The sequence below is a fragment of the Salvelinus fontinalis genome, chromosome 2 (genome assembly GCF_029448725.1).
Source record: "Salvelinus fontinalis isolate EN_2023a chromosome 2, ASM2944872v1, whole genome shotgun sequence".
NCBI lineage: Eukaryota > Metazoa > Chordata > Actinopteri > Salmoniformes > Salmonidae > Salvelinus > Salvelinus fontinalis.
This window is the reverse complement of record NC_074666.1, coordinates 83,013,932-83,032,260: the sequence shown is the minus strand read 5'-3', so window position 1 is coordinate 83,032,260 and position 18,329 is coordinate 83,013,932. Positions and strand designations below refer to the sequence as shown.

General features: G+C 42.8%; 2 protein-coding genes and 1 non-coding gene across 3 annotated transcripts in view; 2 read left to right on the top strand and 1 right to left on the bottom strand.

Annotated features, from left to right (window-relative positions):
- Positions 1-635: 635 nt before the first annotated feature.
- Positions 636-2,530, bottom strand: LOC129829162 (protein HEXIM1-like). The gene has a single exon (XM_055890751.1). It carries the CDS (start codon positions 2,164-2,166, stop codon positions 1,039-1,041), a length of 1,128 nt encoding a protein of 375 aa, XP_055746726.1. The 5' UTR covers positions 2,167-2,530; the 3' UTR covers positions 636-1,038.
- A 551-nt stretch (positions 2,531-3,081) lies between these two features.
- The window catches only part of LOC129829156 (1-phosphatidylinositol 4,5-bisphosphate phosphodiesterase delta-3-A-like), a 37,390-nt gene continuing 22,142 nt past the window's right edge, over positions 3,082-18,329 (top strand). The window contains exon 1 of the mRNA XM_055890737.1: positions 3,082-6,857. Within this exon, the coding sequence (XP_055746712.1) occupies positions 6,767-6,857 (91 nt within the window). The 5' untranslated portion in view covers positions 3,082-6,766. The remainder of the gene's footprint in view (positions 6,858-18,329) is intronic.
- trnaa-ugc (transfer RNA alanine (anticodon UGC)) lies at positions 12,012-12,088 on the top strand. The gene has a single exon. It is a non-coding gene; the product is annotated as a tRNA-Ala (tRNA).

Sequence of the window (18,329 nt, the reverse complement as noted above, 5' to 3'; positions counted from 1 at the left end):
TTAGTTACCTGTTGTAACTTTTGGATTACCCAAACTAACTTAATCTGATTACTTCCCCTCAATTAGATTAAGTCTAAAAGGAGCTATCGAATGCATTTGGTGTGATCATCATAGTGGTCAGACTCTTTCAGGTGAAACAAACTTTAACTTGCACCTTTTTTCAATGCTGAATTGAATGTCATTGAGCAAAAATGTGTTTTTTCACAAAATAATATTTTATTTAAAAGGTAAATCAAGTAGTAGATGTATTTTTCAAAAGTATTTCTAATCAGTTACTCCCAACCCTGCATATCTAAATATATGGATGTGTTCTTGGCAGTTTTTGGTTTACCAAGGGTTGCATTATGGAACCTGCATATCATTTCTATAGTGGTCATGAGTGAAGCAGTCACAACTTACCTGATTTGGTAGTGGCTAATCTAATAGTATAGTAGGATAGTAAGGGCACATCTGAAATAATCTGAAAAACTAGGCTATTGAGCTTATTCCATCACTTTACTTCTGCCTAAATAGTGAAAAGAAATTGATGTAAGTCGATAGCTGTAAAATGGCCTGCAGATAATAGCCAAATACTTTGTTGGTATCAGGCAAAATCTTTATTTACCCCCTACGAAAAAAAAACAATTGTGTACATGTTAATTTGCACATTTATTTTTGGGAAAGTTATTTGAAATTCTCGAAAGAAGGATTTTTTAACAAATGTTACATTTGGACAAACAGTCCTGCTGATTTAATAAATTGTGGGATAGAGTATATTAATGCATGCATACCAGGGAAACAAAAACAACGTATTTCCAAATACATTCTCTTTATAAAAAAGAAAATAATTTAAAATATATACATTACTTCTTGAAAAAGTTTAAACAGGCGCCTTTACAGTCCAAATAGAAAAGAAAGCTCAAATATTGCAACGCAATTTACTGACTGTCACTGAACCTTCCAGAGTTAACAAACCGATTTCATAAAACTGGTGACAATTTTTTTTTTAAGTCCTGTTTAGTCCCCTCATTTCCACATTTTACCTGGTTCTATCCATTTCTAGTCACCTAATGTGACAATCTGCTCCCGCTCCTTGCTCTGCGGGTTATGCGGACGTTGCTCACTGTTCTGCGCCCTCAGTCTCTCCAATTCACCCTCCAATTCTCTGATCCGCGCCGAATCCGACTGGGGCACCTGGCTATCTGTGATGTCCGGATTGGTTACGCGCCGCAACCGGGTGTTCTCTTCCTCCAGACGGGACATGCACTTCTCCAGCTCCAGGTATTCTTGAACCAGCTCTTGCTTGGACATGTTTTGAAGACTCTCGATGTGGTATTTCTCGTAGGTCTCGGAAAAGTCTCTCTGAAGAAACTCCCCACCTGCGTTTCCAGGCCTCCCGATGCCATCGCTGCCACCACCGCTGCCATAGTCCTCCTCCTCCTCCATATCGAAAAGCTCGTCCTCACTTGCGGTGTCCTCTGGGCGAGCACCAGTCCCCAACAGACGTCGGGGACCACTTTCGGTATTCAGATCCGGTTCCTCTCGGTCGTGTTCATCCATAAGGAACTGCGTTGTATTGTAGGGGGCAACGGGCAACCCCTTCGCGAACATCTCTGCTCTCACTCGGGACGCTCGTTCTGTCTCTCGCTCGTCAAGCTTTTTCTTTTCTTCCCACGACAGTTTAAAATAGGGCTTCCATTGACGCTTCTTTTTGGATGGTCGGCGCCTGTGTTTCTTCTTGCCCTGGCGCGCATCTACAGCTGCCCCGGCGCCTGGAGAGCCAGAGTCTGTTCTCTTCCCACACTCGCCTTGCACTTGACTCAGGGTCTCCTCGTGCGGTCCATCTCCACTATTTCCGTGGGCTACGAGGCCACCCTCTCCGGCTGCATCTGCTCCGGGTTCCTGGCAAGGCTGTGTTGCTGCTGGGCACTTAGGAAGTGCATTTCCGGCAACGAATCTTGGACACACCTCCCTCTGCCCGCCTTGCATTTGCCACAACTTGTCTACAGGGATAACCCCGCCGTCACTCTCTGCTTGCTGCTGTTTATCTCCATATCGCCCCCTACCGCCAGTCTCGAGTCCCCGGCTCTCATTGGTTTGGGGATGCTCCACAACTCTTCCTCTCCCATTTGATGGTGTATCTGAAGTTTTCAGGTGATGGGTCTTCTCAATGCTCGGTTCTGTCATCCTGATGTATGCCGTTGGGCTGTTCGCCTTACCACATGTCAACCGTTGACTCTGTGCGAATTAAACTAAATGTTAATTAAAATATATTTTGCAAACTTTTGCTAAGTATACCGTTTCTGTGTCTTAATTATGAGCAACATTTACTTGACAAGAAATGTTTAGCGAACTTTCGAAACGTTCACTATCGCTACTCTTAAAAACAAAGTTATGAATGGTAACACTTGTTACTTCTCGAATGATTCGTCAGAGCTACTGTAGCTAGCTAGCGAACTAACGTTAACTATTTCGGTGCCGCTAGCAATCCTTCTCAAGTTCGTATTTCATCTCCACAACAGTGACTGTTCAGTATGCTACCACAGAAGGAGTTCGCGGTTTTATATAAACTCTACCACCGCCAGTGCGCATGCTGCTTTTCCTGACTCTACTTGTTTTGTGGTATCTGTAGTTCCAATGTAGGTAAATTACTAGCGAGACCGCCCATGACCAACTACCTAACCCACAATTCTAGAGCATTTATCGAAAGTTTAAGCCAATCACGTTTTAGGATATAGGACCACCCTCTCATTGCTGCTATTGGACAAAATTGCATATTCACTGTTGCTAAGCTTTAACTATATTATTATTGGTTATCCCGAGAGTCAATCAAGTGCACATTGGGTCCAAGAGGAAAGCAGCCCGGGGCATTCTTTCAGACGCTACCATGTATAAATGGAGGGGGGAATTAATTAACGTTTTGAAGAGTCTGTGAATTCCTCTTCATTAATCGATATCCCACTTATACTGTATACTACTAGTAAATTATGACATATGAGTATGTCGTGGCTTTTATCTATCAATGATTTTTTTGCTTAGTATCACTACCACAATCATTGAGACAATCCTTTCTTTCTATAGGTAATGAACCCGTCATCCTGAACAAACTAGTCCTTTTTTACAGACCGTGTAGAAAAACGATTAACTAACAGCTATGCACTATGTTCATTTTGTTAATACTTAAACAATTACACTATTATTTTATGTGGTTTTAAATAGTGTAAGGTTTTTCTTTATTTGTTTTTTTTATTATTCTCTCTGGTGCGGAGCGATATTTCCCTCGCCTCCCACTAATGCGCACGGATAAGAGTTTGGAACGACGCGTAAAGAAGCGACATTTTATTTATCGAGAGCTAGCTACCTAGTAGCAAGTACCACTCAATTGAACGGAACAACAAACAATGGTGAAATGTTAAAATAACACAATTGCCCACTTTTTAGAGTTACGTTTAAGCTTATTGTCGACGGTTAGTTATCAGTTGATTAAACGTGCCTCTGACCCAGTTTCTATATCTATTTCTATAAAGGTTTGCCGACTGAGGTTAGCTGGCTAGCTAATGTGCTAACCAGCGTCACACATCATGCATGTGCAGTAAAATATACCACCTTAGATCCAAATATTGTATGGTCTTGGCAAACGCTTTCATACTCGTACACTTTAGCATATTGTAAAATATAAGCTTCTCATTGCAAGCTGGTTGAAATCATTAATTAGCATGTGAGCTTGCTCGACCAGTAGCTAGGTACCAGGACCAATAATAACTAGTTAGCTAGCCAATTCCGTATTTTCATGGATGTTACCATAACCAGGTTCTAACTAAGCAAACACCAGGCACTAAAGTGGGAGTATCGGTGGACACAGTATTGTAATATAGCTAGCTGCCTAACAACATTCAAAACATGCAATAAAACTAAATGTTGAGCAAGCACTGATTTGCTAGCTAGTTAGTAGCATGCAGCTACTAGCTAGGATAGCTGGTAGTTAGGTCTCTACTGTGGTTGAAATAGTTAGTCTGTTAAATTACCTAATTATGTCTCTGCATTAATGTAAGCAGCATAGATCACTTCAAACTGTCATAATTTAGTAATTACCTCTTCAAACACAGCATATGTTTGCATAACAAATACACAGTTGAATGCATTATTTGCAAATCTCACTAAAAGTATGCACACAAGACAGAAATGACAGCGTCTGTATATTTTGACTGATATGCAATGTCCTTATTCTCTGCAGGCTAAAGATTCCTCCCACATGGAGAGGGCACATCTCAGTGGCATTTTACATGGTTCCTACTTTGTGTGTGATGGCTGCTGTAGGCTATATGCATGTAGGTCTACTTTTCGGTGGGTAGGCATCCCCTCCCCCTCATACCATAGACCTTTCTCTCAATCACATTCACTCTTATCCTGATTTTCTCCTAAATTGTCATCTTCAATCATTCCCCCACTCACAACCCCTTGCTCTCTCTTACAGTCTTTTGGCCTCTTTCATCTATTATTTTTGCTCCATTGCTTTCTCTTATTGAGCAACTCTCCCTTCTGTCCTCCTTTTTTTCTTGGTCCTTTCATCATAATTTTTCTTGGAGCAGTTGACGCAAGAGTAGGCTATCCCCGAATGTATAGGCCCAAACTAGGAGGAACTTTCGCTATGAGGCGCTATTCCTGTAATGTGTTCTCTCAGTCAACCTGGTTAAATAAGGGTTAACTAGTTTGGTGTGAGGTGCTTGCTAGCTATAACTCTCAGAATTAAAGAGATTAATATATAGTAAATATCCCCTTGTAAATTGTGCTAAATCCATTTCTACATATGTAGCAAGCTCACAAATACGAAAATGTACCACACACACTCAAAGTAGGCTGACCAGATGTTATTCAGTCCAAGGCAAACTTTTGCCAATTGACAGATACCAGCCAAACTTGTGTGTCTATCAGCTGTCATATTACCCATTGTTTACTGAAAAGGGAGTGATTGCTGGGGGGACCAGGAGGGAGGGTAGGGTTTGTCAACTGGGGTAGTGGGTGTTTACAGAGGCAGTGGCGTTCGGTGGAAGCTCTAGATGCCTGGGCAAGAGCACAACAACTCCTGGATCAGGGCCTCTGAGAGGATTATTGGACATGAGTTAATCTCTTACCCTATATATACTGCAACACGGCTGGGTACAATTGAGAATGGGTCAAAATATCTATTCTATAGCCATTTGGGATTTTCCCATAACACATCAGAGCCATATACTGTATTTAGATAAATATATGGATATGCATTATATTGTTCTATCCTTTGTCTCTGTTTTGATATTACACATCAAAGCTTACAGAGCCTGAATGGTTGTTCTAAAATGGATGCCTTTAGATCAGGTGTCATTAGTTATTAGGGGACCCAGTGCCATTCTGTAAGCGAGAGAGAGAGAGAGTGAAGAAGCTTGCATCTATGCTGTAGGGATAGGTCTGTAGATGGCCTGTGAAACATGCCTCTCTCCCCTAGGCCTGGAACCTACAGCTGAGCTCGCTCCTTCTCCTAATTATCCTCTTTATACCCTTATCGAAACCTAATTAAGTCCCGACCCCACGGGTTTGTCACTGCAGTATCGCAGACCAAGACTTGTCCCCCCCCCCCCGGCTTACTTACAATGACATATAGCACATATTAACCCAAGTGCCCTTCAAAAGCATTTCTCTTTGCACAAATTGACTTTGTATGTTAATAATATATGGATGTAGAAGAAGTAATAAGTCATAACTTGGGCTCAAAGCTATTTGATCATGTTCATCACCACTGCAGCCTGGCTTTGAACAGAACAGCAGGATAGGCTATAGAAATAGCTTTATCTTCAGAATTAGGCCAGGCTACTTGCAGCCTCTGCGATATTATGAAACCGTTTAATCAATGTTTTAGAGGCATATTCAAAGTATACGGTTTATGCGTTTTGGCACTTTACTTGAATGATTTAACTGAATTCGGTTGTAATAAAGCGATAGCCAGATGATCCATTATTCTCATGACAGCGGCTTTCTTACTTTAGTAATTCCTGTTTACACCCCACCCACCCATAATGGAATTGAGATGACAGATTTGTACAACCATATATAACCGCTAGGTGGCGCCCAATGATAAGACTTTGAACATGGGTTGCAGGTGGGTGGCGCTGTGTGTATCAGTGGACGTAGTAATACAAAACAATGCAGTGTGAATGTAGCCTGTGTTTGGAGTGCGAAACACTGCTTTATGCCACCCGTCATTTTGGACGGAGGAACTGCGCTAAAGTACACTAAATAAATGCAGATTGTAGGCTATATAGGATTAATTGCAACTCTTCATGAACCATGAAGTGTAGGCTAGGCTATTAGATCAATTCAAATAACATAATAATAGACCCTACCTATGAAATAGGTCAGTGAGATTGCGAAACTTTCTTTTGGCCATGACCACGATGCCCCTGATAGGCTGCTATGTTAAACGAAAGTAGGCTATATGAACGTGTGGCTGTGGGTACAAATGATTTAATTTCCGTCTGTGGGTATAGTTTTCAAGAGTTTCTGCGCCCCTGGCTGGACTCAGATTACGCACTGCTATGGGAGGGACTTCACATGGAAAGGGAATGAATTACAGTAGTGCGCTATCCTGGTGACGCAACGGAGAAACGCACAACTCAAGACTTGCTGAAGAGTTAAAAAAACGGCACCTGCACTAGGAATTTGCGCTCCCCAATACATACACCTGACTTTTCCATATCAGTCAAGAGAACCACAGACAGAAAACTACAACGAGGACGGCATTGGAACTTGCATCATGTTGGGCAGGAAACCTCCTACCGCCGTGCATCATGAACCCAAGGCAGTGGAATCCCAACCCAAGACGCAGGGCCCACTTAGGAAACTGGGTAAGAGAATTGTGACTCTCATTGGTTTAAAAACGCTTCTTCTTCTGTCAATATTACTCTAATTTGTTTCCTTGAATCTTGTTTAACCTGTCTTCTGTCAGTATTACTCTCTTTCGTTTCCTTGAATCATGTTTAATTTTGCTACAACAGATATCAGAGCACATAGTTCAGTTTTGCCTGTTGATTGTTTGACAAGTTATTACTATTATTGTCCGGTGTATATGTGTGTTGCTCTGGTCCACAAGGGGAAAGAAATCAGTGCAGGGTAAGGTTAATGACAGTTAGGCTATTGCATTCCACATCCATTGGCATTGGTTTCTATTTTTCCAAGTTATCAGGAGGCATTGAATGTTTACATATGGACATTACGACTTCTTCTCATTGACAACTTTTAATGCAAGGAAGATAAATGGAGAACAATATGCCTCGGCGGTAATCAGTTTTGCTAAACGAAATAAACTATTGCTTGAAATCCACTTATGCAATGGTCTTTGTAAACACACATGCAGAGAGTGTGCGTGGGAGCTGACAAGTGGTCATGTGTTTGTGCAGTGTCCAACAACTCACTGACCCCCAGGCTCTCCACCCCACTCATACAGATCCCCACTCACCAACGAACAACTCTGACCCAGTGCCTAGCTCTCCCACCACCCTCTCACCATGGCCACCACACCCCCCTTCTTCATCCAACCCCCCCAGTTCACGGTCACACCTCAACTAAAATAGAGAACTGCTGAGGATGGACAGAGCACCTGTCAAAGCCTCTGGATATCTGTCAATCTAGACGACAGAACCATGTCATACTATGTGAGTGTGTGTGTATTTACATGTCACACGCAATCTCCCTCTTCTTGTTTTGTGTATATACTCTATATATTTATTAGCATGTGTAAGCACAATTTCACCACAATGCATGATAGTTAATTAAATAATACATGTTTTTCACCCCCCCCCATGTGTTACATACACACAGATACTTGCATGTACAGTACCTATTAAGGTACAGCAATGCATACAATCAGACAAACAAAAAACAAACCACCAACACAATAAAAAAAAAAATAATAATGAATGAACATGTCACTCATTATTTATTCGCTCTAATTGCCATGAATGGGATGTGGGAAGGTTATAAAAAATCTTGTCCAAAGGGATGTAGCGAGATATAAAATGTAGCCAGTGTGTTAAAGTAGGAGGAATATCTGATTTAAAAATAATGTTATGGATTTCTTTGCCGCGAGCACAGACAGATCAATATATTTTTTGATTGTTCCGTGGATCTAGTTCATTAGTCCCAAACAGACAAGCTAGGCACGAGGGATAGAAATCTGTAAACCTTGTGAAATTGTGTTGATTACTGACTCCCAAAACATTGAAATAACATTGCATGTGCTTGCTAACCAAAAAATGTGATAAAAAGTACTCTTTTGCCTCTCCTTGCACCAACAAGGGAAAGAAATTTCAGCGTTCATTTTGTGAAGTTGGTCTGGTACAGTAAACACTGAATGGTTGTAGGAACATTTGTGTGCTTTCAAACAGATTAACACCATGCTCTGCTTATTTCACCCTGTAAATCTAGTTCCCATTTCAATCTAGTAACATCTGTGTCTACTAGCATATGATCTAACAACTTGTAAACTTTAGAAATATACTTGGGCTTTCACGATCATTCAGTAAGACATCAAGTTGAGACATCAAGTTGATACCCTTGTTCCAATTTAAACACGTCAGACGTGGTTCTATGACCAAGGGTTTCTATGACCTCTTGTTTTGAAATTCTCTGAGATTAGCACACTGACCTGTGCAATCACAGAATGTGACTACACTAAACTTAGAATTATTTTAATTTGCATCCTGATGGGCATATACCTTTGCCATTGAATGATTTGTGGGGTGCCTAACCCCATGTATGCATTACTGTACCCTTTTTCAGGTACTGTACATGTGAGTATTTGTGTATGCAACACATGGGTGGGTGAAAAACGTATTATTTAATTAACTGTGTCATGCCCCATAAACTCCCCAGGCATGAGGTCCTTTTAGTCATGACAGACCAAACTAACAGTATCAGATGGGTGTGTCTAACTGGCTGGAATGCAGGAGGTCAGAAGTTCTGCTGCCTTGCAGTTCTGACCTATCACAAGCTGTTTTGGCACATCAAATAGGAGAACCTAAGTCACGCCAAAGGAGAACCTGCATTTAAAAACAATTTGCTTTGTATTACAATGTCTCTTAACTTCTACCTCTTTTGCCAGCATGTGAAATAGCATTCAGTAGTAGTATGGAATCTTTAGGGGAGGGTGATTTGTTTGGTGTATGTATGAAGACACATTTCCAAAGTAATGTCTCCATAGACCTAGTTCCCAGTGGCCTTGTGTTTATCAAATGTTAAGGGTCAAAGGTTGTCTACAAATGTCATTAACCCAGCAGATGCATACCGTCTGACTGCAGAGAGACTGCAATATCAGTGTCACGACCCGGCTCGTAATCCGTAACAAATAAGGGCGACAACGTGGAGATCAAGAAATAACAAATATATGTATTAACTACAGTAAACTATAAACAAGTAACAATGGTGTGTGTGTAGTGTAAGTGAGTGGTTGCGTGCATAGATGTGATAATGAGGGGTGTTGAAATGTGCCAGAGCAAACAAAAAGCCACAAAAATTCCACAATCAAAAATAACTGTCTGCGTTGAGAGAGTCTGCTCAATGAATGGGGGGTGGGACACACCCGAGCCCAGGTGTATTCCATTTCGCTGACGACCCTCCCGGCTCCGCCCACAGACATCCTATTAAGGAAAACAAGAGCAAAGAGAGAGAATTCGGCAGACGGAGTGGGAGGGTCCACACACAGAGTGGGAGGGTCCCCCCCATAAAACCAGGGACCCCGGAACACCACACCAACACAAAATATTGCAGACAGAGTGGGAGGGTCATCAAATTTTTTACATTTTTAAATTTTTATTTTATTTAACCAGGTAGGCTAGTTGAGAACAAGTTCTCATTTACAACTGCAACCTGGCCAAGATAAAGCAAAGCAGTGTGACACAAACAACAATACAGAGTTACACAAGGAATAAACATATATACAGTCAATAACACAATAGAAAAAGTCTATATACAATGTGCAATTGAGGTGAGATAAGGGAGGTAAGGCAATAAATAGGCCATAGTGGCGAAATAATTGCAATATAGCAATTAAACACTGGAGTGATGGATGTGCAGAAGATCGGACCAAAACGCATCATGTGGAGAATACATGTTTGATTTATTTTTAAAGAAGACGAAATGAATGAACACTTGATAAATTACAAAAACAACGTAGACCGACCTGAACATGAGAACTTACAAAAACACGAAGAACGCACGAACAGGAACAGACTAAACAAACGAAACATTCCCGTGTGGTAACAACACAGACACGGAAGACAATCACCCACAAACAAACATTGTGAACAGCCTACCTTAATATGGTTCTCAATCAGAGGAAACGTAAAACACCTGCCCCTGATTGAGAACCATATCAGGCTAATTACCAATGATCCCAACATAGAAACACATAACATAGAATGCCCACCCAGCTCATGTCCTGACCAACTAAACACATACTAAACAAAGGAAATCAGGTCAGGAACGTGACACAAGTAGAGATTCTGGGGTGCAAAGGAGCCAAATAAATAAATAACAGTATGGGGATGAGGTAGTTGGATGGGCTATTTACAAATGGGCTATGTACAGGTGCAGTGATCTGACAGCTGGTGCTTAAAGCTAGTGAGGGAGATATGAGTCTCAAGCTTCAGTGATATTTTTTAGTTCGTTCCAGTCACTGGCAGCAGAGAACTGGAAGGAAAGGCAGCCAAAGTAGGAATTGGTTTTGGGGATGACCAGTGAAATATACCTGCTGGAGCGCGTGCTACAGGTGGGTGCTGCTATGGTGACCAATGAGCTGAGATAAGGCTGGGCTTTACCTAGCAAAGACTTATAGATGACCTGGAGCCAGTGTGTTTGGCGACGAATATGAAGCGAGGGCCAGCCAACGAGAGCATACAGATCGCAGTGGTGGGTAGTATATGGGGCACTTTGGTGACAAAACAGATGGCACTGTGATAGACTGCATCCAATTTTCTGGAAGCTATTTTGTAAATTACATTGCCAAAGTCAAGGATCGGTAGGATAGTCAGTTTTACGAGGGTATGCTTGGCAGCATGAGTGAAGGAGGCTTAGTTGCGAAATAGGAAGTCGATTTCTAGATTCAATTTTGGATTGGAGATGCTTAATGTGAGTCTGGAAGGAGAGTTTACAGTCAGACAAGACACCTAGAATATGTGGACAACTACAAATACCTAAGTCAGAACCGTTCAGAGTAATGATGCTGGACGGGCAGGCAGGTGCGGGCAACGATCGGTTGAAGAGCATGCATTTAGTTTTACTTGCATTTAAGAGCAGTTGGAGTCCACGGAAGGAGAGTTGTATGGCATTGAAGCTCGTCTGGAGGTTAGTTAACAGTGCAGTGTAGAAGGGCCAGAAGTATACAGCATGGTGTCGTCTGCATAGAGGTGGATCAGAGAATCCCCAGCAGCAAGAGTGACATCATTGATGTATACAGAGAAGAGAGTCGGCCCGAGAATTGAACCCTGTGGCACCCCCATAGAGACTGCCAGAGGTCCGGACAACAGGCCCTCCGATTTGACACACTGACCTCTGGCACACACTGACCTTGGCCAGGTCGATGACATCAGCCACACATGTATTAACACATATCGATGCCTGTGTTTGCCAATTGTTGCAGTTTGGTGTATTTTAGTTAGTACATAGCCTATCTTTTTTTATTGTTGGACATAAAATACTGTAAAAAGACCGGCAAATCAGCTCCAAGTGATTTTGATTTTGGAAATCTGTTTGGGCTTCTTGTGGTCAATTTGCAGTCTATAAATTATTTGTAATTATGTTCCAGCAGCCTGACCATCCGCTCAAGAAAAAATCGTCTCGCAGCTGAATTTAGTTGATGATCTCTAGCCTATATGATCATATGAGAATTTAATGATCTGTTTTGGTTTGGGTGACATCATATGGCATGAACTGCTTTTTGACAAGCAATTTGCTACACCCACAATAACACCTAACAATATGTGGGTGTTATTGTTAGGTGTTAGGGCCCCGTGTGGCTCAGTTGGTAGAGCATGGCGCTTGCAACGCCAGGGTTGTGGGTTCGATTCCCACGGGGGGGCCATGGTATGAATGTATGTACTTGTAAGTCGCTCTGGATAAGAGCGTCTGCTAAATGACTTAAATGTAAATGTGTATGCGACCAATAAAATGTGATTTGATAGGATCAATGTTGTCTTGCGTGGTCTGTGGCATTTTTCCTTAGCTCAAAGTTAAACAGCACTCACTTTATGCGGTATAACTATGAGGTAAAATGTCAATGTCAATTAAAGTTGTGATCATTTTACAGTGGGAAAGTTACAATTTATAGTTGTGTATTGGGGATTTGATTTGCTGTGGTAGATATGAAAAGTTTATTTCCATAACGCTATAACTACCAATTTTTCACATTTGTGTTTTTTCATCAGAAATGATTGCTTATAGGTATCTTCATATGTGTGTAAAATAAATCTTAGATATTTTATTCAAAATTTTAGATGACTTCTCCAAAAGCTAATTGGAGTCAGGAGTCAACTAACCTGGAGTCCAATCAATGAGACGAAATTGAAGGTGTTGGTTAGAACTGCCTTGCCCTATAAAAAAACACTCACAAAATGTGAGTTTGCTATTCACAAGAAGCATTGCCTGATGTGAACCATGCCTGAACAAAAGAGATGTCAGAAGATCTAAGATTAAGAATTGTTGCCTTGCATAAAGCTGGAAATGGGTAAAAAAGTATCTCTAAAAGTCAGTCCACGGTAAGACAAATGGTCTATAAATGGAGAAAGTTCAGCACTGTTGCTACTCTCCCTAGGAGTGGTCGTCCTTCAAAGTTGACTGCAAGAGCACAGCGCAGAATGCTCAATGAGGTTAAGAAGAATCCTAGAGTGTCAGCTAAAGACTTACAGAAATCTCTGAAAGATGCTAACATCTCTGTTGACGAGTCTACAAAACGTAAAACACTTAACAAGAATGGTGTTCATGGGAGGACACCACGGAAGAAGCCACTGCTGTCCAAAATAAACATTGCTGCACGTCTGAAGTTTGCAAAAGTGCACCTGGATGTTCCACAGCGCTACTGGCAAACTATTCTGTGGACAGATGAAACAAAAGTTGTTGTTTGGAAAGAACACACAACACTATGTGTGGAGGAAAAAAAGGCACAGCACACAAACATCAAAACCTCATCCCAACTGTAAAGTATGGTGGAGGGAGCATCATGGTTTGGGGCTGCTTGGCTGCCTCAGGGCTTAGACAGTTTGCTATCATCGACTGGAAAATGTATTCCCTAGTTTATCAAGACATTTTGCAGGAGAATGTAAGGCTATCTGTCTGCCAACGGAAGCTCAACAGACGTTAGGTGATGCAACAGGACAACAACCCAAAAGACAGAAGTAAATCAACAACAGAATGGCTTGAACAGAAGAAAATGCATCTTCTGGAGTGGCCCAGTCAGTCCTGAATTCAACCCGATTGAGATGCTGTGGCATGACCTCGAGAGCGGTTCACACCAGATATCCCAAGAATATTGTGGAACTGAAACAGTTTTGTAAAGAGGAATGGTCCAAAATTCCTTCTGACTGTTGTGCAGGTCTGATCCGCAACTACAGAAAACGTTTGGTTGAGGTTATTGCTGCCAAAGGAGGGTCAACCTGTTATTAAATCCAAGGGTTCACATACTTTTCCCAACCTGCACTGTGAATGTTTACACGGTGTGTTCAGTATAGACAAGAAAAAGTATAATTGCTTGTGTGTTATTAGTTTAAGCAGACTGTGTTTGTCTATTGTTGTGACTTAGATGATGATCAGATACAATTTTATGACCAATTTATGCAGAAATCCAGGTAATTCTAAAGGGTTCACATACCTTTACTTCCCACTGTACACAGTGCCTTCTGAAAGTATTCAGACTTCTTCTCTTTTTCTACATTTTGTTACGTTACTGCCTTATTCTGATGATTTTTTAAATGTAATCAATTTTAATCTACACACAATACCCCATAATGACAAAGCGAAAGCAGGTTTTTAGACATTTTTGCAAATAAATTAAAAACAAAAACCTTTACATAAGTATTCAGACCTTTTGCTATGAGACTCGAAATTTATCTCAGGTGCATCCTGTTTCCATTGATCGTCCTTGAGACGTTTCTACAACTTGATTGGAGTCCACATGTGGTAAATTCAATTGATTGGACATGATTTGGAAAGGCACACGCCTGTCTATATAAGGTCCCACAGTTGACAGTGCATGTCAGAGCAAAAACCAAGCCATGAGGTCGAAGATATTGACCGTAGAGCTCCAAGACAGGATTGTGTCGAGGCACAGCTCTGGGGAGGGTACCAAAACATTTCTGCAGCATTGAAGGACTTCAAGAACACAGTGGCCTCCATCATTCTTAAATGGAATAAGTTTGGAACCACCAAGACTCTTCCTAAAGCTGGCCGCCCGTCCAAACTGAGCAATCGGGGGAGAAGAGCCTTGGTCAGAGAGGTGACAAAGACACGATGGTCACTCTGACAGAACTCTAGAGTTCCTCTGTGGAGATGGGAGAACCATCCAGAAGGACAACCAGCACTGCAGAACTCCACCAATCAGGCCTTTATGGTGGAGTGGCCAGACGGAAGCCACTCCTCAGTAAAAGGCACATGACAGCTCGCTTGGAGTTTGCCAAAAGGCACCTAAAGACTCTCAGACCATGAGAAACAAGGTTCTCTGGTCTGATGAAACCAAGATTGAACTCTTTGGCCTGAATGCCAAGCGCCACGTCTGGAGGAAACCTGGCACCATCCCTATGGTGAAGCAAGGTGGTGGCATTATGATGTTGTGGGGATGTTTTTCAGCGGCAGGGACTGGGAGACTAGTCAGGGTCAAGGCAAAGATGAACGGAGCAAAGTACAGAGAGATTCTTGATGAAATCCTGCTCCAGAGCGCTCAGGATCTCAGACTGGGCTGACGGTTCACCTTCCAACAGGACAACGACCCTAAGCACACAGCCAAGACAACGCAGGAGTGGCTTAGGGACAAGTCTCTGAATGTCCTTGAGAGGCCCAGCCAGAGCCCGGAATTGAACCCAATCAAACATCTCTGGAGAGACCCGAAAATAGCTGTGCAGGAACGCTCCCCATCCAACCTGACAGCGCTTGAGAGGATCTGCAGAATAGAATGGGAGAAACTCCCCAAATACAGGTGTGCCAAGCTTGTAGCGTCATACCCAAGAATACTTGATGCTGTAATCACTGCCAAAGGTGCTTCAACAAAGTACTGAGTAAAGGGTCTGAATAGTTTTGTAAATGTGATATTTCAGTTTTAGATTTTGAATACATTTGCAATATTTCGAAAACAGATTTGCTTTATTTATACATTGTTACGTTACAGCCTTATTCTAAATAATGTGTAAAAAGTCAAAGGGTCTGAATACTTTACGAATGCACTATATTTTAAACAAATACATGTCCGTCATTGAATCAAATCAAATCAAATTTTATTTGTCACATACACACATGGTTAGCAGATGTTAATGTGAGTGTAGCGAAATGCTTGTGCTTCTAGTTCCGACAATGCAGTAATAACCAACAAGTAATCTAACCTAACAATTCCACAACTACTACCTTATACACACAAGTGTAAAGGGATAAAGAATATGTACATAAAGATATATGAATGAGTGATGGTACAGAACGGCATAGGCAAGATGCAGTAGATGGTATAGAGTACAGTATATACATATGAGATGAGTAATGTAGGGTATGTAAAAATTATATTAAGTGGCATTGTTTAAAGTGGCTAGTGGTACATTTTTACATAATTTCCATCAATTCCCATTATTAAAGTGGCTGGAGTTGAGTCAGTATGTTGGCAGCGGCCGCTAAATGTTAGTGGTGGCTGTTTAACAGTCTGATGGCCTTGAGATAGAAGCTGTTTTTCAGTCTCTCGGTCCCTGCTTTGATGCACCTGTACTGACCTCGCCTTCTGGATGATAGCGGGGTGAACAGGCAGTGGCTCGGGTGGTTGTTGTCCTTGATGATCATTATGGCCTTCCTGTGACATCGGGTGGTGTAGGTGTCCTGGAGGGCAGGTAGTTTGCACTCGGTGATGCCTTGTGCAGACCTCACTACCCTCTGGAGAGCCTTACGGTTGTGGGCGGAGCAGTTGCCGTACCAGGTGGTGAAACAGCCCGACAGGATGCTCTCGATTGTGCATCTGTAGAAGTTTGTGAGTGCTTTTGGTGACAAGCCAAATTTCTTCAGCCTCCTGAGGTTGAAGAGGCGCTGCTGCGTCTTCTTCACAACGCTGTCTGTGTGGGTGGACCAATTCAGTTTGTCCGTGATGTGTACACCGAGGAACTTAAAACTTTCCACCTTCTCCACTACTGACCCGTCGATGTGGATAGGGGGGTGCTCCCTCTGCTGTTTCCTGAAGTCCACAATCATCTCCTTTGTTTTGTTGACGTTGAGTGTGAGGTTATTTTCCTGACACCACACTCCGAGGGCCCTCACCTCCTCCCTGTAGGCCATCTCGTCGTTGTTGGTAATCAAGCCTACCACTGTAGTGTCATCTGCAAACTCGATGATTGAGTTGGAGGCGTGCATGGCCACGCAGTCGTGGGTGAACAGGGAGTACAGGAGAGGGCTCAGAACGCACCCTTGTGGGGCCCCAGTGTTGAGGATCAGCGGGGTGGAGATGTTGTCACCTACCCTCACCACCTGGGGGCGGCCCGTCAGGAAGTCCAGGACCCAGTTGCACAGGGCGGGGTCGAGACCCAGGGTCTCGAGTTTGGAGGGTACTATGGTGTTAAATGCTGAGCTGTAGTCGATGAACAGCATTTTCACATAGGTATTCCTCTTGTCAAGATGGGTTAGGGCAGTGTGGTTGCGATTGCGTCGTCTGTGGACCTATTGGGTCGGTAAGCAAATTGGAGTGGGTCTAGGGTGTCCGGTAGGGTGGAGGTGATATGGTCCTTGACTAGTCTCTCAAAGCACTTCATGATGACGGAAGTGAGTGCTACGGGGCGGTAGTTGTTTAGCTCAGTTACCTTAGCTTTATTGGGAACAGGAACAATGGTGGCCCTCTTGAAGCTTGTGGGAACAGCAGACTGGGATAAGGATTGATTGAATATGTCCGTAAACACACCAGCCAGCTGGTCTGCGCATGCTCTGAGGACGCGGCTGGGAATGCCGTCTGGGCCTGCAGCTTTGCGAGGGTTAACACGTTTAAATGTTTTACTCACCTCGGCTGCAGTGAAGGAGAGCCCATAGGTTTTGGTAGCGGGCCGTGTCAGTGGCACTGTATTGTCCTCAAAGCGAGCAAAAAAGTTATTAAGCCTGTCTGGGAGCAAGACATCCTGGTCCGCGACGGGGCTGGTTTTCTTTTTGTAATCCGTGATTGACTGTAGACCCTGCCACATACCTCTTGTGTCTGAGCTGTTGAATTGCGGCTCTATTTTGTCTCTGTACTGGGACTTAGCTTGTTTGATTGCCCTGCGGAGAGAATAGCTACACTGTTTGTATTCGGTCATGTTTCCGGTCACCTTGCCCTGGTTAAAAGCAGTGGTTCGCGCTTTCAGTTTCACGCGAATGCTGCCGTCAATCCACGGTTTCTGGCTTGGGAATGTTTTAATCGTTGCTGTGGGTACGACATCGTCACTGCACTTTCTAATGAACTCGCTCACCGAATCAGCATATTCGTCAATGTTGTTGTTGGACGCAATGCGGAACATATTCCAATCCGCGTGATCGAAGCAGTCTTGAAGCGTGGAATCAGATTGGTCGGACCAGCGTTGAACAGACCTGAGCGAGGGAGCTTGTTGTTTTAATTTCTGTTTGTTGGCTGGAAGCAACAAAACGGAGTCGTGGTCAGCTTTTCCGAAAGGAGGGCGGGGGAGGGCCTTATATGCGTCGCGGAAGTTAGTATAACAATAATCCAAGGTTTTACCAGCCCTGGTAGCACAATCGATATGCTGATAGAATTTAGGGAGTTTTGTTTTCAGATTAGCCTTGTTAAAATCCTCAGCTACGATGAATGCAGCCTCAGGGTGTGTGGTTTCCAGTTTACATAGAGTCAGATAAAGTTTGTTTAGGGCCATCGATGTGTCTGCTTGGGGGGGAATATATACGGCTGTGATTATAATCGAAGAGAATTCCCTTGGTAGATAATGCGGTCGACATTTGATTGTGAGGAGTTCTAGATCAGGTGAACAGAATGACTTGAGTTCCTGTATGTTGTTATGATCACACCACGTCTTGTTAATCATAAGGCATACACCCCCGCCCTTCTTCTTACCAGAAAGATGTATGTTTCTGTTGGCGCGATGCGTGAAGAAACCAGC